Consider the following 24711-nt stretch of genomic DNA (forward strand, 5'->3'; position numbering starts at 1 on the left):
TGAACAATGCGGCTAAGATTGGTAAAGTGATGACACGGCTACAACATCTCAATGGCGACATCATTTTCCTACAGGAAACTCATCTTAAATCATCTGAGTTCCTTCGTATTAAAAGGGCATGGATGGGCCATTTCTTCCACTCACAATTCCTCCATAAAGCGAGAGGAGTGGCACTTATTATCCACAGAAACGTTAAATTTGAATTGACAAACTCGTTATTAGATCCCAACGGTCGTTATGTTATAGTTTCAGGCATTTTAGAGAACACGCCAGTAATTTTAGCCTCGGTCTATGCTCCCAACTGGGACGATGAACAGTTTTTTGTGAACTTTTTCACTAAAATCCCCAGTGCTGACAACCGTCGTATTATTATGGCAGGAGATTGGAACTTGGTTCAGAACGTGGGTCTCGACAGATCATCACCCACACAAACTACTCTCTCTAAATCAGCCAATGTAGTTTTACACTACGCATCACAATTAGGCCTCTCAGACCCCTGGAGATTTACTAACCCACAAAGTAAAGCTTTTTCTTTCTTCTCACACAGACACCACACTTTTTCACGAATTGACTTTTTTCTTCTGGACAACAATTTGCTACATCTAATCAACTCATGCGAATACCATCCTATAGCTGTCTCAGACCATGCTCCTACATCTGTCGACATCATTTTTTCTTCTGCTCCATCCTCCCCACCGCTCTGGAAATTCAGTTCTGGTCTACTTTCAGATAGTGCATTTAGAGACTTTATCTCCACGCAGATTTCCTCTTACATTGACATAAATGACACCTCGGACGTTGGTAGTGGTGCTCTGTGGGAGGCACTTAAGGCCACTGTACGTGGGCAGGTCATTGCGTACGTTTCACATAAGAGGCGAGCAGAAAAGGCTAGGCTAACAGATATTCTCAACGAACTTCGCACACTTGATGAAGCATACTCCGTTTCCCCCTCCCCCCCTCTCTATAAAAAACGCCTCTTATTACTTTCAGAGCACGACCTTCTTATGACAGGCATCGTTGAGAGACAACTGAGACAATGCAGGCAACGCTTCTTTGAACAAGGTGACAAGGCTGGGAGGCTCCTAGCTCAACAAGCTCGTGCAGCCAATGCGTCCAGGCTAATCCCACAAATCAGATCGTCCAATGGCCAACTCACATCCAATCCTGCTGAAATTAATAGTTCTTTTTTGGAATTCTACACCAAACTCTATACTTCGGAATGTCCCTCAATCTCCACTATGACTCCCAACCCTCTTGACTTCTTAACGTACCCCAAAATTGACAAGGCCACCGCTAGTGGATTAGGCAGCCCAGTCTCGACCCTTGAGATACAAGAGGCAATTAAATCTATGCAAAATGGAAAATCCCCTGGACCCGATGGCTACACTGTTGAATTTTTCAAGGCGTACTCTTCTCATTTAGCCCCGATTTTAGCCAGGATGTACAATGACTCCTTTCAGAAGGGTCAATTACCAGAAACTCTGTCCATGGCATCTATATCCCTGCTCCTGAAGAAAGACAAAGACCCCACTTCCTGCAGCAGTTATAGACCGATTTCGTTGCTGAATGTGGACTGCAAAATACTGGCCAAAATACTGGCCCTTCGCCTTCAACGCGTATTGTCAGATATAATCTCGCCGGACCAAACAGGCTTTATGGTGGGGAGACACTCTTTTTTCAATACTAGGAGATTACTTAATATCATTTTCTCACCCTCCTCTATCACCCCGGAAATTGTAGTGACACTTGATGCTGAGAAGGCATTCGATAGGGTAGAATGGGGCTACCTATTTTTCATTTTAGAAAAATTCGGCTTTGATTCCCAATTTATTTCCTGGATTAAATTACTTTATGCCTCTCCAACTGCCTCTGTACACACTAATGGAATTCGTTCTCCGCCTTTCTCTCTCCAGCGTGGGACGCGCCAGGGCTGTCCTCTTTCGCCGCTCCTGTTCAATATAGCCATTGAACCCCTTGCTATCTGGCTCAGAACCCATGACAAGTTTGAGGGTATTAATCGCCACGGCATGATTCATAAGCTGTCTCTTTACGCTGACGACCTGCTGCTCATGATCTCCAATCCCATATCCTCTCTTCCCGCGATATTATCAATTTTAGATAGGTTTGGCCTCATATCAGGCTACAAACTAAACATCCATAAGAGCGAAGTTTTTTTTTTTAAATGACCTGGCAAAGGCACTTCCCCAATCCATATTCCCCTTTAAAATGGCCACGGAGGGGTTCAAGTACTTAGGGGTGTTTGTTACTAGCTCTTTTAAAGAACTGTTTCCAAAAAATTTCTTGCCATTACTTGACAAACTTAGAGCTGACGTGTCTAGGTGGGCCTCTCTCCCTCTCTCTCTTGCGGGTCGCGTCAACCTTGTCAAAATGATCGTCCTACCTAAATTTCTTTATCTTTTTCAACACATCCCTGTGTGTATCAATAAATCCTTTTTCACTGATCTTGATCAGCAGTTAAATGCGTTCATCTGGAACAAAAAACCTGCACGCATTAAAAGATTGTGTCTCCAACTCCCTAAATCAGAAGGGGGCCTTGCGCTCCCCAATTTTCGTAATTACTTTTTTGCCTCCAACATTAACAAGCTGCTATATTGGGCCAAATGTAAACCTTCAGAATCTTATCCCCCCTGGGTACATATTGAGTTGTCAACCTCTGCATCCCTACACTCTATTATATGCTCTCAGCTTCCTGTTGTGGCCCATACAATTTCCAGCAATCCAATTGTTACTAACACCATTAAGATCTGGCTGCAATTCAGAAAACAACATGGATTACATAGAGCCTCGATTCACGCGCCAATTTTGAACAATCACTTATTCTCCCCATCGTCTACGGACCCCACCTTCCGCGTCTGGTCGAATAATGGTCTCACTACCTTAGATGACCTTTATGAGGATGGGATTTTCTCTTCTTTTAGGTCCCTGTCAGACAAATTTAAGTTACCCAACAGCCATCTTTTTCGCTTTTTCCAAATCAGGCACTTTATTCAAAAGCTGTTTCCTCATTTTCCTAATCGTCCTCCTGAATCGGAAATGGATAAGCTTCTCTCATTTGACCCTAACCAAAAACGCCTGATTTCTATTCTTTACAATCAGATTGGTTCCCTGAATCCAGATCCCTTGATACCTCTCAAGGAGCTCTGGGAGCGTGATCTAGATGACAACATTTCTGATAGCCAGTGGATCGATATTCTCAATTTAGTCCACTCATCATCTATTTGTGCCAGACACGGCTTACTGCAATGTAAGGTGCTCCATAGAGCTCACTTTACCAATGCTAGGCTTGCTAAAATTTTTCCGGATCGAAGCGATGCTTGCAACAGATGCAGTCAATCACCTGCTGACCATCTCCACATGTTTTGGTCCTGCTCAAGGCTGAATAAATTCTGGTCTGACATATTTGGCACAATTGATCAGGCCTTCAACACAAAAATAGAACCTAACCCCTTGACTGCATTATTTGGTCTTCCCCCAGCTGATAATATGCCCACCACTGTACGCCGTGTCATTGCCTTTACCACTTTGCTGGCTAGACGCTGTATCCTTCTCAAATGGAAACATGCCTCCCCCCCAACACATGATCAATGGATACGAGATGTCTTACAATGCCTTCAGTTAGAAAAGTTAAGATTTTCATTGAAAGGATCCCTGAAATCTTTCCAGAATACCTGGGACCCCCTGTTAGTCCTTATAAGAGAACTTACTATCATTCCTGATGCTGACGAGGTCTCCTAGTTCTAGTCTTCTGGAGAACAGGTGACCCTTCCTCTTCCTTTCTATCTTCTGAAATTTCTTCCCATCTTGCTATACTAATTTCCCCTTCTTGTCTATGAAGCTATTTTTCTTTTTCCCCCCTTTTTTTTTTTTTTTTTTATTTATTTACTTATTTTATTTTATTTATTTTTATTATTATTATTTAACCAGTTTACTTATTCGCTTTCCCCCCTTTATTAACGTATGATTTTATTTTTATTAACTTAGTCATTTTATTATTTGTGGCTCAACATACCTAGGGGCGAGGGTGGGGGGTGGGGGGTGGCGGGAGTGGGTAAAAGCTCACTATAAAAATTTAAAAAATAATGTAAACAGGATTCGATGTGAAGATGGAGCACACCTCTTCTTTCCGTTTATTTTTCCTTTCTCAAGAGATTCCGATATATTGTGCTCCTTTTTTCTTTGTTTGTTTTTTTTTCTTTTTGTTATTCACCGTTATTATTATTTAATTGTTTTCTCTGATCAGCAAGCACCTGTACTGTATATAGTAATGTTCTACTCGCTTTGTTGCTCTTGTTATTGTCGTTATCATTGTCCTGTTTACAATAAACAAATTTATAAAAAAAAAAAAGTTTGTAATATGAATGAAAGTGCCATTGTAAAACTGGAACAGCTTAAATGACCAACATCTGCAACTAGATGTCATACCTGTAGTTTACCGGCCAGCGTACCATCCACATCCGGTGATAGGAGAGCGAAGTGACGGAGAAGCAGGTGACCAGTGTGAGAGTATAAAAGGTAGAGACGAACACCTTGCACAGACCCTCATTCCACTCGTAGTTGGAGTGCTGGCGCCGCAGTGTAATGACACAGTACATGGTGATGGGAATGGCCATGTTGAGGATGTGGGTGCCTGCCAAGGTGCAGATGAGGAACTCCAATGGCTTCCACTTTTTCTGCTTGGCACTGACGCTGAGGATGCTCCATGTGTTGGCCAGGATGGACACGCCAGAGCAGACCAGCCAAGCCAGTGTGTTGGCATTGATGACATCATCCTTCATGGTGGTCACCTCATCCGCCATGTGTTATTGGGGCAGAGTGGAGCCTTGTGGGCCACAAGGAAATGTTGGCAGGTACACGCGAGGAGGAGGAGGAGGAGGTGGTGATGGGCAGGAGGGGACGCAGCACGCTGGATGAGGCAGGCATCCTATCTGGGTGGGCGTTTACTCTCCATGGGATGTGCTGAGCAGCGAAAGCCCGTAGTGGGGGAAAACCGAGTTAGAGGGGCATGTCCGACGTCAAGAATGAGGGGCAGGATGGCAGAAATGAGTCAGTTCTCTTTAAGTGAACCTGGAGAGGAGAAGAGAGAAGACGTGAGTCAGAGTCAGAGGAGTGGCGGCATTAAGGAAATTTAAGCAATCAGTCCAACCCAAAAGGAATCTTACTATACACAATCCCTCATCAGTGACTCAACAGGGGTGTATCAATCAGAAGAGTAACTATTACTATAAATGACTCATGTCCAATAGGCAATTATGCCTATTTTAATAATGCTGCAGGCCAGACCGAATTGATATAATAGTATGTTTAGGTAAAGAAAAAAAAAAAAAGAAATGATTCACACATGCAAGAACCAAACGTGCTGACTATGCTATGCAGACTATGCTGTCCTCAATCGTGAGTGACCACATTTATTTTCTTCTCTTCTTTATTCATTTCTTTGTTTTGTTCGTTCGTTTCATTTTCTTCTTATTAGTTTTTTTTTTTTTCCTTTTCTGTAGTGAAAAAGGTGAAAAGGATAGGCAAAATAAGCCACGAGGCTTCAACCTATACCTTTTTTGTCTAAAAAAAAGAATTGTATATATATATATATATATATATATATATATATATATATATATATATATATATATACACACACACCTGTGTGTATACATATTCAGTGTGTATATGCAAATAGCTTTAATGTAAATGACCAAAACAAAATAAACTACTACTACTATTACTACTACTAAGACATACTACCCAACCTTTTTTTTTAAATCCTCCAAAACGCAGCTACATAAGAGCCCAATCCCAACCCACAAGCTAATAACATCCAAAACTTTATCGGAAGTCTTTTCATGAACAATAACTTGAAAAAAGATAACGTGAAGAAATAATGTTATTTAATTGAAGAATAAACCCTGATACTGCGTGTTTGCCAGCATGAGTACAACACTGCATCCTTTGACGAACATACCGTAATCTGAATCATCCAACACATGCTCAAAGCTGGTAATGTAAAGATTCCTCATCAGGATTTCCTTGAGATGTACGCATCAACAAAACAAGACCATAGTTCCTCCCAAATCATATTCACGTGCTAAGCCAAGCACACACATTATCACTGAGATGTTTCCTCTTTAAGCGAAGTGGAAACTGTTGGAGCTCCCCTCTTGGCATTTTACCATCTCTGTACTCCAGTTAGTGCATGACAGTGTAGAGACTATCTTTGCACTGCGCAATGTTTGATTCATGAACCTGCTCCGTCTAATTGGTCTCATTGAAGAGAATTCTGTTTTCCTGCTGCGTATGACATTTTAATCCAAAACGCACCAGACAACTGCTCATTTAGTTGCTTTCAAATGATAAAGATAAGCACTTAGCAACACAACAACTGATGAAAATGTAACTGACAGTTTGATGCTGCTTTTTTCACACAGGTGAATAAAGATGAGTGCGTGGACATAATAATAAAAACCTCAAAAAATTCTTATGATTATTGGTTCCAAGTACTACTGACAAGCTCACAAACTAATTCAATTTTTTTCAGAAAGAATTTTGAAAATTAATAATCAGTCGAGTTATTGCCAAGTAAGTTCATGTAAAGATTATTTTTCCTAAACCAACATAAACTGACTACTAGAGGAAAAAGAAACTGACCTTGACCAGTGATGGGCATTGAAATGAATTGAAATAGCAGTTACAGTTACACTTATACTGATGTTATTACTGTGAAAGAGGTGCTGATTCAGCTGCATGCTACTCGTGTCTTAGGCAGCGTTGTCTAGTGGAGATAAAAGTGTGTGCTTCTTTCTTGTCAATAATAAAGTAGAGGATTGACAAGCAAAATGGAATCATAAGAAATCTTATAATATAATATAATATAATATAATATAATATAATATAATATAATATAATATATGAAAGAAATACTATACTAATACAAGAAATACTATGCAATAAATCCAGGCTCCATTCCCCGTCACACAGCTCAAGAGAGACAATTGTCAGAAGAGGATAATACTGGTTCTCCCACTGTGCTGTTGAAAATGCTGGGCACAGCTGGAGTGTGTTGTCACATCTATTCCCTGTCTCTTTTGACTTGTCCAAACACTGATGTACTCTTGGCAGAACCCCTGAGAGGGAACACTGCTTAATCATCACCCTGCTCCTATACTTCCACCAGTCTCTTTCTCCCTGTCACTCTTTTCTGCAACAGCACCCGATACGAGCTATGGATGTAGCGCTACTTGTTCTTTTGTTCACCTAAAGTGCTGTATCATTCAGCAATGGCTCATTTAACAGCTATCCCACTTATGTCTTTATCTCAAATCTAAAGGGCTTAATGTGGATTTTATTTGTTCTTATGTCTGCTACTAAACAGTTGTTTTGTTCAGCTACTGTATGTAATAACCCAGCGGCACTTTGTGTAACACTTTGCTTGTGTTACACAAATTGTAAAAGAAATTTAAGTCAAAACAGAGCAAAGAAAATATCAACAGCTTTCCCGAAGCTAGCCAGAGTTTTAATAATAAAAATAATAATAACTTGCCTTTATATAGGCGTATCAAGGAACCCACGGTCGCTTTACAACGGTCGTATATTATTCATTCACTCCTCATTCACACTCGGTGGTGGTAAATGACAAGTGTAGCCACAGCCGCCCTGGGCCAGGCTGATGGAAACATGGCTGCCAATCCGACCACCACTGGAACATTTGTCCACATCCACACACCAGCAAGGCCTTCCCTGGAGAGGCTAGGAGGGTAAAGTATCTTGCCCAAGGACACAACGACAGATGACTAGGGGAGAGTGGGGTTTGAACGGCCAATCCTTGGATCATTGGACGACCCGCTCTACCACCTGAGCCACTGCTGCCATGTTTTCCTGTTTTCTGGCCTCACATTTTCTATTTCCACCAAAGATATGAAGTAACCCCAATTCTTTATTCAAGCTTCATTTTGTCATGAAGGTGATCAAGGAAAACACTTTTACTGAATTCATAACAAGTTCTTGAAGAAAGCCGACATATGAAGTTAAGTAAAACTCCCTTACTAATGCGTTAAGTTAAATTCCTGTTCCTTAGTGAGGTATCAAGAAACATTTCTAGTATTCAGTCTGGGATGTAAAAAGAATGATTCATAGTTGATGCAGAAATCCCCAGGTGGTTGGAGTGAACTGAGTCACAGTCTGTATGTTGACTGAAGAGGAACCACAGCGGAATCCAACAACAAACACTGCAGCAGCGCTTGCACCTCCACCCAAATCACTCCACTCCTCCCAGTCCAACAGGTTCCATAAGGCAAATGGGGAAATACAATAAATCCATATTGATTTTGGGAAAATTATTTTGGAAAAATCAAAGGCAGTTACAGGAAAAGGCAAATGAGAGAAAGTGGTAACATGGAATGCTGGGATTAATTATTGGAGACAGGGTGGATAACCGTAAGCTATGTCAACCACAAATGACCAGATGTTGGAAGTATTTGTGCCGCTCATTCAGGTCTTGAGCCCAGAGTGAGTCCCACAAATTCCCCATCCTAAACATCTGTCAACAACCTATAATCACATACGGCTGACAGTTTAGCCACACTGACTTTTCCTTCCTCCGTCCGCTCCATCTTACATTTCAATGTGTCATCTCGACCCTCTCCTTTAAATGTGTGTACTGCACATCAGCCAGCCAGGAAACCAAAGTTACTGACGTGAATTCCCTCATCTCTGCATGTTCTCCAGCTGGAAAGTCACGGCAGAAAGCACTTTTGGGAACGATCTCTGTCTCTGGCACAGTTCTGGCTCCCTCACTTGATGAGATTGTGACTGGAGGAAGTTATCAAAAGGTCTAACAGTGTTACTAAACCTATTACTTTACTCAAAACGTAACTGTCAAAGCTGTGTTTATTAAAAATGACCTTGCCCAGCAACAGCAGTGGAACAGCAGTTAAATTACAAAGACACATCTGATTGAAAACTAATTTTATGTTAACGGTTGAAAAGTGTTTGACAAGTCTTGCACGTTATGTAGCTTAACTGCATTTCAGAAGGAAATGGTTAATTCAGCTGCTGTTTGGCAGTAAATTAATTTTATCTAAAAAAAACAGATCTTTTTGACACTCTTTAATTTATACATGAAACAACTTTTGGAGGGATCCTGTTGTAAACCAGATATACTATATAATATACTTGGACGGGTAGTCGTTAGGAATGGGCGATATTTTACCGTTCACGATAAACCGTCAAAAAAATTCCCCCACGGTAAGAATTTGTCATCTCACGTTAAAAACGATAAATTGAGGAAAGAAAGGAAGGAAGGAAGGAAGGAAGGAAGGAAGGAAGGAAGGAAGGAAGGAAGGAAGGAAGGAAGGAAGGAAGGAAAGAAATGAGCCTGAAAGAAAGAAAGAAAGAAAGAAAGAAAGAAAGAAAGAAAGAAAGAAAGAAAGAAAGAAAGAAAGAAAGAAATGAGCCAGAAAGAAAGAAATGAGCCTGAAAGAAAGAAAGAAAGAAAGAAAGAAAGAAAGAAAGAAAGAAAGAAAGAAAGAAAGAAAGAAAGAAAGAAAGAAAGAAAGAAAGAAAGAAAGAAAGAAAGAAAGAAAGAAAGAAAGAAAGAAAGAAAGAAAGAAAGAAAGAAAGAAAGAAAGAAAGAAAGAAAGAAAGATTCCCGTTGATGACACTTTTTGTATTGGTATTTTTTTATCGTTATCGGGATAAATGCCAGAAATTATCGTGATACATTTTTTAGTCCATACCGCCCATCCCTAGTAGTCGTGTGGCAGTTCTCTTAAGGGTATTTAGTGGTATAACAGGACGAGGGGAGCTTGTAGTTTTAGCACTGGTCTTAGTTGAGCACTGGACTGACGCGCTTTCCATCCACAGGAGAGCTAACAACTCAATCACCCAAAATCCCATGGGCCTCCAAGCCAAATCTGTCCTCTACCACACAAGTCTCTCTCTCTCTCTGTCACACACACACACACACACACACACACACACACACACACACACACACACACACACACAACACACACACACACACACACTAAAGATTACTGTTACTGAATGTTAAATGAGTGGCACAGATTCTCTGTGGCAGATATAAGTGACGTCGGAATGGAAAATTAAAATGGGTCGTGCATTTTAAAGATAACTCATCTTTCCATGACCTACATGAACTATTACCATGCAAGCATGTGTAATTGCTTGACAGAAAACGGTAGACTTCGTGATACTTTGACCTGATTTCTGCAGTGACATCTCCTGTCTTCATGAAAAAACTGTTGTCCCGCTTAGTTTATCAGGGTTTATATAATTATTCAGCAGTAGATAATATATGCATCGAAATAATCTGTGCTGATGTTAGCTATAAAGAAAACAACTTATGTGAGTGCTGAAAGTTTTGGATGAACTGCATGGCTGATGGCAGGGAATGAGGGCTTCAAATAGACACACAAGGGAATTAGTCTGAAATAGAAGAAAAAATAAAGTGACTTTTAAGGAAATAAGTGATGAAGCAGCTGTTGCATTTTAGTAACAAAGTAATAGTGTCAAACTATTTAACATGAGCTCTATAAACACATTTACAGAAGATTCTGTGAAAAACAAAAAAGGTATAGAAAAAGATAGATTCACTATGTATCATTACCAAGCAAGATACCAGCCATCAAAAAGCTTTGCAGGATATTTTAAATAACTCTCGTTAAAGGAAACATGTCAGTTTGTATGCAGGTTGACACAATTTTCTGTGGTATTAATGAAATGTCAGAGACATAATTTGGTCGCAATACCACAGATTCAGTCACACAAGGCACTTTACTAGCATAGATGTAAACCTCTTTTCATAGTAGCTAGTTTTATGTGGTGGAAGCAATCCCCTACTCTTACCTGAGATTGGTCTAACAGCTAAGAACTGCCATGGAAATGGAAATTTGGAAACAAATTACAGCCAATAACTCTTGAACAGCATTATACCACATGAGAGAGAGTACCCAATACCTAGATCGGTGTGTTGAAAACAGTCACACACACACACACACACACACACCACAGATATGTGACGATCAACTGAGTGTGAACAAAATCCTGGTATTTTCTACCTCACATAAACCACCAGCACACCGATCTTTAAGAATTAAATTAACATTATTAGATTGTCTGGTGGGAAATAAATCCACTGACATGTATTACGTTCCAGATGTTCATGCTTCTTGAAGGGGAGTGATGATCTGGAGCCACTGCCAGCCCCCAGAAATCGTCAGCAGTGTTGTACTTAAAGGCACTTCTGTACTAGCTCCTCGTTTCAAAACCGATGGTGATGTTATCTTACACATAACTTTATATACAGTACATACTGTATAAGTTCTATGAGCCAAAAATGCTCCATGTCTTCAATCCCAAACCCTTTTGCAGAAACACAAACATGATAGACGCCAATATAACTGAAAATACTCTGAGAAGAATGGCGGAACATATCTCCAAATATCCGTGCAAGACTATCACCCAGACATTCACTTTAAATTTCCGTGCAAAAATCCCATAAAGCAAACTCTAAAGAATGGACATGAGAGATAGGATCAAAACCAAAATAAACAAAAAACAGTAACCATGCTGATCAGCATATATAGTATTTTACAATGCATAGCCAATCTCTTTATTCAACACATTTAGGGCAACATGGGGCTCATCTTGCCCAAAGACACATCAGCAAGTGAGATCAACCTCTGGACTATGTCCTGAGTTGCAGCAGCCTCACTTTTACTGTATATTTCAAAAGCACATTCTGGCATTGTTTGCATGATTTATTTCCGGAGTACCGGTACCTCCCTCTCTCAGTCCAAAAACATGCACGTTAAACTGACTGGTGACTTGTGATTCTGCCTCTCGACACCTCCGCTGGGTCTTTCTTATCATCTGTGTTAAATCCTGTTTATCCAGATATGAATGAAAGGCCCACACAGCTTCTGTGAAAGAAACCAGGAGGATAAAGATAAAAAATACCTTAACATGCAGTCATGTTTAAAAAAAAAAGAGAAGAGCAAATGTTTATTATCTCTCATGTTTTTCTGTCAGAAAAGGAAAACTGCAACAGACAGATCCATATTTCTTAATTGGGGTTTTACTGGGTTGTGACATCATAAGAAACAGTCACAACAGCAAAAAGAAAAGAAAAGAAAAGAGGACAAATAAAGTACAACTACTTTCATGCATTATGGCAAAATGTCCCTCCCACTCCTTCCCGGCTGAGAGTCATTACCAGCATCACCTACCCATTCTCTGACCTCATTACTTCACTGAAAATTCAATTTATTGCATGTGGCTTCATGTAAATGACTCGTATATTAAAGTCATTAATCAACAACCTGGACTTGTTTTCACTCAGTTCCTATTTCCAAGGCAGTCAAAGAGCAAGACGCCACACATTTACAACGTACCTAATACTTCCCAGCTCTGCTTGGAAACAAATATTTGGCTTTCCCCCCCGCTGCAATCAAAATCCCTTCAACCACAGCAAATTTACATGACAGCCAGAGGGTCCATTATGTCAGCTCTAATGGACTGATATTCCATTATCATGTCTCTATGCGATAAGCTATAGTGATTATAGAATTAAAATGTGTAACAGGCCAAACAGGCTTCAACATGGACAGCATGCAAATGCTACCGTTAGACACTTGATGGTAGCAGAGTGTTTGAGTCCTGCTGACAAGATTTAAGTCTAATACTCTGACCAAACAGAAAGCGTTACAGCACCAGTGGCGCTACCTGTATTTGCACTTTATATAAATAGTTTACATAAATTAACATGCCATAGGAGAAACGTTTTGTCTTAGTTTAATATATGAATAAATACATATCACTTGATTCTGAATGAGGTCAACACCGAGGAGGTGGTGATTGACTTCAGGAGAAAAAGGACCATGAGCAGACACTACTTCATGAGAAAGCTCAGATCTTTCAATGTATGCAGCAAGATGTTTTTCTATCAGTCTGTCATCTGTAGTGAATTGTTCGGACAGGTCTCAGGACAGCTTAATTTCTAACAGAGGGAACCTGTAATCTAGACGGTTCAGACTGCTCGCTTGAGAATTAGGAAACTATACACACTGATCAACCATAATTTAATGATCCCTCAATGTCCTCTTTTCTTTTCTTAACCAAAAAAGCTCTGACCATTCAGAGTATAGACAAAGACTATCCCAGGATGTCGTGGAGTGTCTGATACCAATGGGCATTTCAGATAAAATTACTGTTGGAACTCTACCAGTCCCCAACTCCAACAATGCACACACATGTTCACACACTCACACACAGGTACACGTAAAAAATGACAGTAAAGTGCACTTTTCAAAAATCTCAACAAATGAAGGCCGGCGCCTTCATTGAGGCAGCGTATGACCATTTTGAGCATATAGCAGTTCCTCAGCGTGGCAGATGAGAGAACAGCTCAGGTTTGCTTGACTGAGCTGGAAACATCCCTTCCATGCACTCAAAGCTGCTTAACACACCACATCATCTAAAATGTATTGAATCCTTCATGAAACTTATGCTAATGTCTCACGTTTAGAAAGGACGTATCCAACTTCACCATCCCTGAGGTCACTTAGGAGTTTATAGTAGACTTACATAAACGTTGACGTCCTAGCTTTACCTTAAACATAAACTCATTTATTTAGTTTAATTTGGTGATTAAAATTCAACTAATTCATTACGTAAGTTTAAAAAAGCATTTCCTAACACTGCTTAAACACTGTTGGTTACAACTGCAGAATGACAATGAGAATTCAAAACTTCAATGCTGAAGATGAACATTTACACCTGGAAATCTAAAAATGTACCATAAAATGCCTAATTCTACAATTTAAACCCAGCTGACAAATGTTTTGCTGCAGGTCCTATAAGGGATTGATATAATACTTCCACATCAATATAAGACTAAACTTAAGATTTGGTCTACACCTCTATGACACTAATGTATGGCAGTTGTGCAGCCAGCGAGCAGAATGGAGTCGGAACTCCATTTGAACAAAATACCAGCTCACCAGAGGCCATAAAAACATCTAGCCATGACTGATGTAAAACAACCACAGCATATATGAAGAGAAGACATTCAAGATGGAAACTGATAATCTGCTGTGGTGACCGCTAAAAGGAAAAGTCGACAGAAGAAGATTTATTCATTTTTAAGCCCACTTCAGTTCTATTCAAGGTCACAAGTGCTACTGGAAACTCTCCCAGATGTCACTGGGTGAAGAACGGCTAAACATTAAATAATACTCATGTCACTTATGAAGACTGACATCTATCCAGGGGTGGAAGTAAGCCAGTACAGTCCAGAAGTTCATTACAATAAAAGGATCTGAGCCAGAACACCATTCCAGTAAGAGAAGCTGACTCGCCGAAACTCATTTTCAAGAACAGAAGCACATAGTCTACATTTACTGTGTGTAGATTACCCCCGGAATGGTGTATTGTTATCTTGAGCTTCCTTTTCTGCTGAAGAAAGTTATTCCTTAAGTGCGATGAGAGCTTGACATGAAAGAGTCACTGCAGAGAACAACTTGCAAATGTTGATTCTGAAGTTCCAGGAAGCTCTCGTATTAGTCATGCTTCTCATCAGACAAATGACTTCCTGACTGTACTTTACTTCCATTCATGGTTGCATGCAGTCTCTACCTGCATTGAAACTGTTATAGGAGCAGAAAAACAGCACAACTTGTGTGAACAATTACAAGTAAACACATCCATACCAGGAACAGTTTACATAGTATGAACTAGGGCTGCAATGAATAATCCACCTTGTCGACAAAAAATTGAGGACAAAATAAGTTGCCAGTTAATTTAATAATCCTACAACACTCATTAAAGGAGCTTGAGGCCGGATTGAGGCAGAATTTATGAAAAAAATTTGTATACGTTTTAAGTTTTCTAGTAATAATGTCAGATGAAGCGTTCCAAACCCAAAAGAATGTTTCCTCTAGTGTATCTCTCCGTTGCCTTGAACAGGCTGTGTGCTGCAAAATGTGCTGCAAATGTGCTGTCCCGAATTTCCCGCGCTGGGCTGCGGATGTGACGTCACATGACGCTGCATGCGCGTTCTCCCCGTTCTCCCGTGCCGGCTTCACTGTTGGCTGCAGTACCCCCAACGGCCGTCGTGGTGAAGGGTGGCGCTAGAGAGTCTCATTTCTTAAAAGGAGCCTCAAGCTCCTTTAAATGAATAATGTTGTTTATGTTTTTTGTTTTTTAATGACATCAGTCAAAAGAACAACTTTAAAAGGTTTTTGGGGGCTGACATTTTCAGACTTCAGACTTAGCCCAGATCTGGGCAGAACTACACGGGAGCGATACAAAGAGCAGAGAAAGTTCTAAAAATGCACAACCAAAAACATGCTTGGGATGTTTGTTTGTTTTTTCCAAGACTAAAGGCCCAAATATCTCAGAAATTGGGCTTAAAAATCTGATAAAAGCCTCCAGAACTCTTGCTACTAAAAGCTGATGGCAGCCACTGAGCATACATTTACCGTCATGTCTGTCGCCTATCATACAGGACATCATTAGAAAGCTCTCGTTCCAAATGTGCGACCATAGACTGTTCATATGTGTATGACACACCGGTGAATCTTGTGTGTGATTGTCTGCGGTCATACTTCAGAAATCCTGGGGCACAATAAAGACCCGTATACGTACACAAAGCTTTATTTCTCTGGTTCCCTCTCTTCTTTTCGCTTCAGATCCTCCCATCAGGGTTCACCACAGTGAATCATCCACCTCCATATATCCCTATCCTCTACATCCTCTACTCTCATACCATCTAGTCCTCTTTTGCTTCCTGTAGTTATTGGATTTATTACGGTTATGGTTATGAGAAGTACTCTGCCAAATCCTGTTGGTGATGACAGAGTGGTCATAAAGGGGTTCAATAATTATTGAATTAACATCACCAAAGGCTCAAAAGTTATATATGATGTCTTACCAACAGCCAAGATCAGAATGTGAAATCAAATTAGTCTCTCGAAGATAGACAATCTACCAACAGTTATAATTAATGTCCAAGCAGGTGCAGTTTACTTGACTGACATGTCTATGAAATGAGTGTGAAAGAGTCTGTGAGAGTTATTGCTGAAGGTGGCTAGAGCTGCTAATTACAGCAACATCCCACAAGTAAATTTAGATCCGGTGACATAGCATTTGTCCTTGTGAGTAGTGAGGCCACTTGAAAAGAAAGCACGGGCACACAGGAATGCAAAGCTGCATGGTGGATTCTGACGGACCACTTTCACACCATCTTCCCTAGGAGCAAATCCAGGAGTGCCCACATTTTAATATCCCTCTGGAAATACATAAACGCTGATGCATGGAAACCTGTCAATGACAAACCTCCCTCTGTCAGGGTCCTGCAGGACCAGGTAAGCTGGGAAATGTCAATGATCCTGCCAAATCTTCTGGCAACAGAAGACACTCAGGAGAGTGACAGTCTAATCCTCAGCAGACCAAACCCAGTTAGATATTATTGCAAACAATATTTTTTTGGTGTGTGTACATGCGTGCAAACACGATGTAATGACTGAATATTGCATTTTTATATATTTGACTATAAATATGCATTTTTCTGCCACTCTGGGTGAGCCTAAACAAGGATAACTATTAATTAAAGCTGCAAGCAGCGATGAACGGGCCCTCGCACTCACGGCCACCGCCCCCCATAAGCATATCAGAAATGACAGCACCCACGACTTCCTATGTCAAACCATTCAAAAGTTATAGCAGAAAAAAGGGACAACCAACCAGAAGAAGGGGCGGGGCTAATTGAGGCCAATGAAGGTCAAGGACTCCATACAGAATCTGATGACACCACCCACGACTCTCTATGTCAAACCATTCAAAAGTTATAGCAGAAAATCGGGACAACCAATCAGAAGAAAGGGCGGGGCTCATTTTCGCCAATTATGGTCAAGGACTCAATACCTAGTCCCATGACACCACCCACGACTCTTTATGTCAAACCTTTCAAAAGTTATGGCAGAGAAAAGTATTCTAGTGGGCGCTGTTGAGCCGTTAGGCAACGCCCATTAATGCAAACCATGAAATATCAAATGTATCGACAGGCCTGGCTTTTCTTTAAGTTGCGACATGATACAGGTGTGTACCGATTTTTGTTCATGTACGTCAAACCGTATTATGGGGCTTGAGGCGCAAAGTTTTTTCTGTCTGAACCAATCAGATGAAGGGTGGGCGCGCTTTTTGCCGTTTTGCGTCGCCACGGTAACACTTTTGAAAGAGAAAAGTAATGCGTGGTGTCGGAGGATGGAGACGCACGTTTTGATGTATAACACACCTGGGTGCACGTTACAGTTCGGGCCGCATTAATGACCGAAGAAATGGCATAAATTGCGCCAAAATTACACGATTAATTCAAAATGTTCAAAATGGCCGACTTCCTGTTGGGTTTCGGCCATGGCGCCAAGAGACTTTTCTTTAAGTTGTGACATGATACAGGTGTGTACCGATTTTGGTGCATGTACGTCAAACCGTATTGTGGGGCTTGAGGCACAAAGTTTTCTAGGGGGCGCTGTTGAGCCATTAGGTCCCGCCCATTAATGCAAACCATTAAATATCACATTTTTCACCAGACCTGGCTCAGTGTTTCGAGAGGAGGTAGTAAAACGTTTTTACTTTTAAGTTTAACAGCACACTGGTTGGATGAAAGCTTCGTGCCACACAGTACAATTCTAAACACAACTTTTATCTTATTTCTAAAGATAAAGGAAGCTCTGAAAACCTTAAAAGGAACCCTGGCTATTAAGACATGTAGGTCTTAAAAGATAAATGTTGGTATCAATTATAACAATGTGATATAAAAAACCTTTTAGATGTCTTCGTTTTTATAAAATTTGAAAATATAATTTAACATGTAGGTCGCCATTGTTGTTTACATTCTGGGTAGTGACGTCAGACGGTGGCACCTGCTAGCCCCCGTCCACTGTTTTGACACCCAGAAACAGATGAAAACACAGCTAAACAGGTGACGGCGCACCAGAAACACAGATCAAAACACAGCCAAACATTAAGGTGACGAAGCACCTACAAAAAAGTTAAAAAAAAAAAAAAAAAAAAAAGTACAGCACCATAAAGCATGAACTATAAAAACACCATAAAACTCAGATAGACTAACCGACCACACGTTTCAACTAGCAGATAGCCGATGCTACAATAAAAACCCCAGCCAGATCTGGCATCATTAAATTAAATAAAGATGTTCTTGCCTATTTGACGCAAAGTCTGCACCTCCCGTTTCATCAAAGTCCCAGGCGGTTTTAGGGGGGGGGGCAAGGGTGGGCTATGCCCACCCAAACGTGCATCATGCCCACCGGCGTCTCCATCCCGGGCCGGGGCGGAGAGCGGAGGGCGGGTGGCGGAGCGCTGCAGGCTCTAAAGCCCCGGCTACGCCGTCTACGGCGTAGGCTACGTAGCCTAATGCACTGGTAAGATGCGCATGACTTTGATCATTTTTGCAGATCTCCCGTGCATCACAGAACTTTGATCCAGTTTGCCTGAACCGAGACGTCTTATGGGCTCCCTCGTCAGCCTCCACGGCCGGGAGATGCTGCTCATCTATGTTTTAGATACCTGTCCCAGTTAAACTAACGCGGCTTATCTTCCCAGAGCCACCGCTCTATATCATCGCCCCCAGAATGCATTGCGCAGATAAAACATGGCGCCTCCCGCAGGTCAAAATATGTGATAAACATTGTAGATTTTTAAAGCAATTAGATTATTTTATGTGTTTCTAACAACATATTTTAGTATAAGAGAACAATTGTGGCTAATTAGGCCGCGTTCAGACTGCAGGCAAATCTGATTCATATCTGATTCCTTCTCATATCCGATTTTCAGGGCTGACTGTCCACACTGTTTTTAGCAAGTGTCCATATCGGATCTGGCTCTGTTCAGACTGGGCCACATCATTGACTGATCTGAAAGGTTGCCGTAGCAACGACGTCGGAGCGGAGGCGTCACCCAGCGCGTGTATTGTGTGAAGTCATGTAATTGCGACATCAAAAACAATAACAATATGGAGCCAGCTCACATGCTGTTCCATACCTGTAAAGCTGGGCATACACTGTGCAATATTTTAAATCGTTTGAGACTGCCCCATCTCACTCTAATCCTCCCGTCGGACCTCTGTTACTGGAACTCGAGGCTGGTTTTGGGGCAAAACGTGCGTCCTGCCCACCCGATCAAAGGTAATGGGGATCCTTTATTTTTTTATAATTAAATTTTTTATATATATATATATATATATATATATATATATATATATATATATATATATATATATATATATATATATATATATATATATATATATATATCTGTACCCTACCGTTCCTGATTGGGTGGGCACTGCGCATCATTTTTAGACACAACAATGAACGCATACCGCAAAAGTTGTGTCTCGGTGGAGGGACCCGACGTCCCAGCAAAATGAGAAACAGAGAAAAGTGTTCAGAACAAAACCACCAGCAAACTAACAAACCAACCAACAAAGCTCAGAGTAGGGCTGGGCGATATGGACAAAAAGTCATATCTCGATATTTTTTAGCTGAATGGCGATATTCGATATATATCTCGATATTTTTTACGCGGCGTAATTGGTGGTTTCCCCCTAGGGCTGGGCGATATGGACCAAAGTCATATCTTGATATTTTCTAGCTGAATGGCGATACTCAATATATATCTCAATATTTTTTCTGTGCCATAATTGGGGTTTCCCCCAAAGCATTATAGCATAGCATCTCTGTTAGCTTCATTTTTTTCTGAGGCAAACCCTTAAAAAAAACAGTCAGTTTTAATACAAAGCCTCGTGCCAAATGTCACACAGGTACCTTTATTAACAGAGGTCTGCACAATATCAAAATGTATAAAACAAATGAAATAAAAATAAACTGCCTGCATATATAGAATAAAAATGCTTCTTGAATAAAATAAAACAAATATCCCTTTCCTGCATAACAATTAAATTAAAATACACTGTGCAATGAATACAATGTAGACAGTAACAGGCAGACTTTTCCACTGAGGTTGACAGTTGTGCAAATAACAAAACATTTGTGCAAATCTCAAATAAAACATTCAAGTCAATTTGTCACAAAATAAGCTATATCAAAAAAAAAAAAAAAAAAAAAAAAAATTTTTTTTTTTTTTTTTTTTTTAAATCGATATAAACGATATTGTCTCATACCATATCGCGTTTGAAAATATATCGATATATATTAAAATCTCGATATATCGCCCAGCCCTAGCTCAGAGTTAACAAAACGAACCAGCAATGAACAACAAATGAGCTGACGGGCTGCAGGTTCAGGCTCACAGCGCGACTGAAGGCTGATTTATGGTTCCGCGTTACACCAACGCAGACCTACGGCGTAGGGTACGCGGCGACCCGCACCGTACGTGGAAATGCAGTCTTCTTTCTGCTATTAAAACATGATTTGTAATGTGAATTTGCAACACTTAAACTACAAATAATAGTTTTTGACGTGACATCAGAGATTGTACATGCTCTCTGTGAAAGGATGAGTAGCTCCACAACTGGAAATGGGCGGGTGGTTTGGAGCGTCTGGGACAGTCATATCCGATCTGAGTGTTTGGAGCTGTTCAGACTGAGACGCATCTGCCCAAATGCGATATGGATCGGATATGAAACTACCTCCTGGAGGTGGTTTCCATCTGGTTTGCAAAAATCGGATATCATGCGGTTTGGGACTGTTCAGACTTCAAAAGAGTCATCCAGTTTCAATCTGGATGGGCTAAAAATCGGATATTTGCCTGCAGTCTGAACGCGGCCTTAGGGACTACAAGTCTTAATAACCAGGGTTCCTTTTAACAAACCATGGTTTACTATAGAACTTAGGAAATCTGCTTTAAACAAAAACAAGCTTTATAAAAGGCATTTTCAAAGTCCTAGTCCTTTAAATTGTGCTACATACAAAAATTATAGGAATAAATACAACCATCTTATTAGAAATAAATAAATGATCTATGGAAAATATTGAAAGAATTACTCAACAAGATAAAAAAAATCATCTATTCCAGCCCAGTCTACATTTCAGGATGGCGCATAAGATAACAGAGCATACACAAATTGCTAATAAATTCAATGATTTCTTTATAAATGTGGGTCCACGTCTTGCAAAACATCTTAAAAATGTTCATGGTTCTTCTAACTATAAATGAAGGTTATCCCTCTTTAAAGGGGACCTATTATGAAAAACATAGGAACATACAACGACATAGTTATGCTGATTCTTTAATAAAATGTCTTTAAATTTGTCTCAAATCTTAACCCTCTTTATGAGGGTGACACTTCCATTATAGATAAAATGTATTTAAAAATGGTTTTCGAAAATGAAAGGACACATGAGTCTATCTTTCTTGAACAGTTAATTTAATTACTGATATTTATTAAAATATAAATTTTGTTAAGGAAATCTATTAATTTTGAGATAAATAAGGGTCGCCCCCAATTACTTTTTTAAGGTCGTTGCCCTATTAATGTAGGTTTAAAAACACTAAAATACCTTTGTTTTAAGTTTTCACATATGCACACTACATTCCAAATGTTTGGAAAATGGCCAAATATATCTTTATTTTAAGTATTTTAAGAAATAGGCCTTATACATCATTGACCCAGAACTGTAATTCAGGCTTAAAGGAGACATATTATGGCATTTAATGTATATTTGAAACAGGCCTTGAATGTCTTAAAAACAATCTAATCTAATCTGTGGCTCATTTTCAGGGCGGTGGGGGCTATGATAATGAGGCTCTGCTCTGATTGTCTGCTTGAATGACGTGTAGGAGGGGAGGAGACGAAGCGTCGCTCCGTAGCAAAGCGTGTCCACGGTTCTGCGTTAAATCGACGCGTACCCTACGCCGTAGGCTCCGGGGGAGAGCTGGCTCTCCCGGCTCTCCCCCGGAGCCTACGGGTTCGGATCCCCTCGACGGGCTGGTCCGTGAGCAGCTCCGGCAGCTCCGTACGCGGCGCCGGGGCTCCGGAGCTAAGCTATACTTAGCCCATGCAAAGATCATAGGCTACTCATAGACAAATATAAATTACATTAAAAAAACCGGAACTTACCGCGGACTCAGTGTGTCAGTTGTCGAATCCGTGCTGAGGGATCTGATGCTTTTATGAGGGTAAATGTCCATGCAAAACCTCATCTTAACTCTCCCTCGTTGTTCAAACAGCCAGCGCTGCTGAACAATGGCGGAGCTCGAGCGGCCGGCAGAGCTGGTGGTGGGCGTGGTTTCAGCAGCGGAGGAGACCGAGGGCGTGGTTTGCATTTTGGTGACGTAAAGAAAATGCACAAATCACAACGGCCCGTGGAAACCACATGACACTGTCACTGGGGGACTCTGTAAGGGTGGGGGCGAGCAGACCTTTCAGATTTTCATGGGATATCATCTTCTCTGTGTTGGCAGGCTGACGGGAGACCACTTTATATATGTTAAAACAAGAAAAAACGTGTTTTTCATAATAGGTCCCCCTTTAAAGATCCCAGGGAGTCGTTTGCACCATGTCATAACTGCATGCGAGAGTCCGATTATCACGTTGAGCTGCGTGACATCGGATGCTCTCTGTCCACACTGAAACTGTTAAACTCGCAGCCAGTTAGGACAGTCCAATACAAAAAAAATAAAGCAATGGAATTGATTTTGTCGCTGAAGCTTGTTCGCATTGCATGGAACACGCTTTAATAGTGTACGCAGCTGGCTCATCTGCCTGGAGCGGCTCATTTTAGAATTCCGACCGGGCCCTGAATGCATCTCGTCGTTCTCCTGCGCGTGTGAAACAAAACACTGGGGAGGTGTCAGGTTTCTCCCAGCAAGGGCACGTGTGAGTGACGTCATCACGCAGTCCGGGCTCGGAGCTCCGGGAGCGCGCCCCCTCCCCTTTCTCTTCCCCAACTCAGAACTGCAGTTTGCGCGTTCACGTGTCTGAGACAGGCTGAGACAGGGTGGCAATGATTCATTCGACATAAATATTCATAGAAAATCCCATATTGGAAGGACTTTATTGCAATTCACACAATATTTTCACATTACAGTAAACAATATATGTACGAAGTCACATGTCAATAAAATAATTTTATGGCAAAGTCATAGCTTTTTACGTTATTAGTTGGTATTTTCAAAAAAGAGAGTGGCAGAGTTCTTCAAAAATAATATGTTCCAGTGTATGATTTTTTCGTCATGCCAAAAGGTCTCTGAATCTGGCATTTAATTTTCCTTACACAAAATCTTTGATTTTTAATTAATATTTTTCCAGAAATACAGAGTGACATAAAAATGCCAATTCCTTTCAAGCAATGACCACGATACGCGACACGGTCAACAAGGAACCTACTGACAATCATATATGTCGATTTCATTAAGATTGGATGAACGAAACAGCAATTGCAGCACATAATTTGATGAAAAATGTATACCTGACCAAAAGGTGGCGCTATGGAGTTCATCCAAGATTGTCATATCCACTTGTTCAGAATGGAAGCCTGATTACATGAATTGATTTTGGGTTGATTCTGACCAATTATGTTTAAGTTACAACAACTTTTATCTTCATGGCGAGACCCCGAAATTTGACAACCTCTGACAGCGACGCCCTTTGACACAAACTTACAGTTTTCTCTGTCACTCATCGTCAATGCCTTACCTATTATCTCACCAACTTTGAGATCAAGAAACTGATCTCGTTTGGAGCACAGATGCAAACTAGAAGACATGACAATTCCTGGTGCCAACAGGTGGCGCTACAACCGATCCTGAATATTCCACCACAGATGTCTTCAGGCTCAACCTACAATCATGCACATACGTTTTCGACCACATCAAATCATGTATTGCTGAATTACAGCCAATTGATGTTTCATGGCGAAGCTTAAAAATGACCTCAAACTTCGCCGGATCACTACGGTCACGCCCTCTGGCAGAAACTTAAAAGCTTCGCAATTTAGCGTCGGCCATGTGTCTAGATTGTACAAACCAAGTTGTGAGCCAATTCGATAAAATCTCTAGGAGGAGTTCGTTAAAGTACGAGGCCTAGAAATGATCAGAATTCATGAAAAATGACATTTTCTGTTCAAAATGCCGGACTTCCTGTGTAACTTAGACCATGGGTCCAAAAGACTTTTTTGTAGCTCTTTGTCTAATATAATACTCACATAAAGGTCATTGCTGTAAGTCAAACCATATTGTGGGGCTCGTCAAAAAACATAAAATAGGTGGCGCTATAGAGCCCATTCTTGTGGACCCATGCCTGTCGCCCATAAAATACGTAATTTTACGCGACTCTGGAAGCGTGTGCAAAATTTGGTGAGTTTTCGAGCATTTTAAGGCCTCCAAAAAGGCAATTTATTTACGGCGAGAATAATAATAATAATAATAAACATCACAGATACAATAGGGTCCTCGCACTTTCAGTGCTCGGGCCCTAACAAGATTAGACTGAGAGTACATGGGTCAGATACATGTCTCCTCATGCCAAGAAATGACTTAAACTATCACTAAAATATACCTGTCATGTTTAAGCAAACATGAAGGAAAAAAGATATGTAGTGGTTGTTGTGACTTTCTTTTTTTGACGCCAGAGGAATTGAGAAGTTAATACATTTATGCGGTCACATGACTTCCTTACGTGATGAGTTTGACACCGAA

General features: G+C 40.7%; 1 protein-coding gene across 2 annotated transcripts in view; it reads right to left on the reverse strand.

The window, feature by feature from the left end:
* The window catches only part of LOC133457340 (probable G-protein coupled receptor 153), a 51112-nt gene that overhangs the window by 20461 nt on the left and 5940 nt on the right, over nt 1–24711 (reverse strand). For both annotated transcript variants that reach the window (XM_061736506.1, XM_061736505.1), the window contains exon 2: nt 4444–5085. In XM_061736506.1, the coding sequence (XP_061592490.1) occupies nt 4444–4817 (374 nt within the window). In that variant the 5' untranslated portion in view covers nt 4818–5085. The remainder of the gene's footprint in view (nt 1–4443; nt 5086–24711) is intronic.

The sequence above is a fragment of the Cololabis saira genome, chromosome 12 (assembly GCF_033807715.1).
Source record: "Cololabis saira isolate AMF1-May2022 chromosome 12, fColSai1.1, whole genome shotgun sequence".
Taxonomy (NCBI): Eukaryota; Metazoa; Chordata; class Actinopteri; order Beloniformes; family Belonidae; genus Cololabis; species Cololabis saira.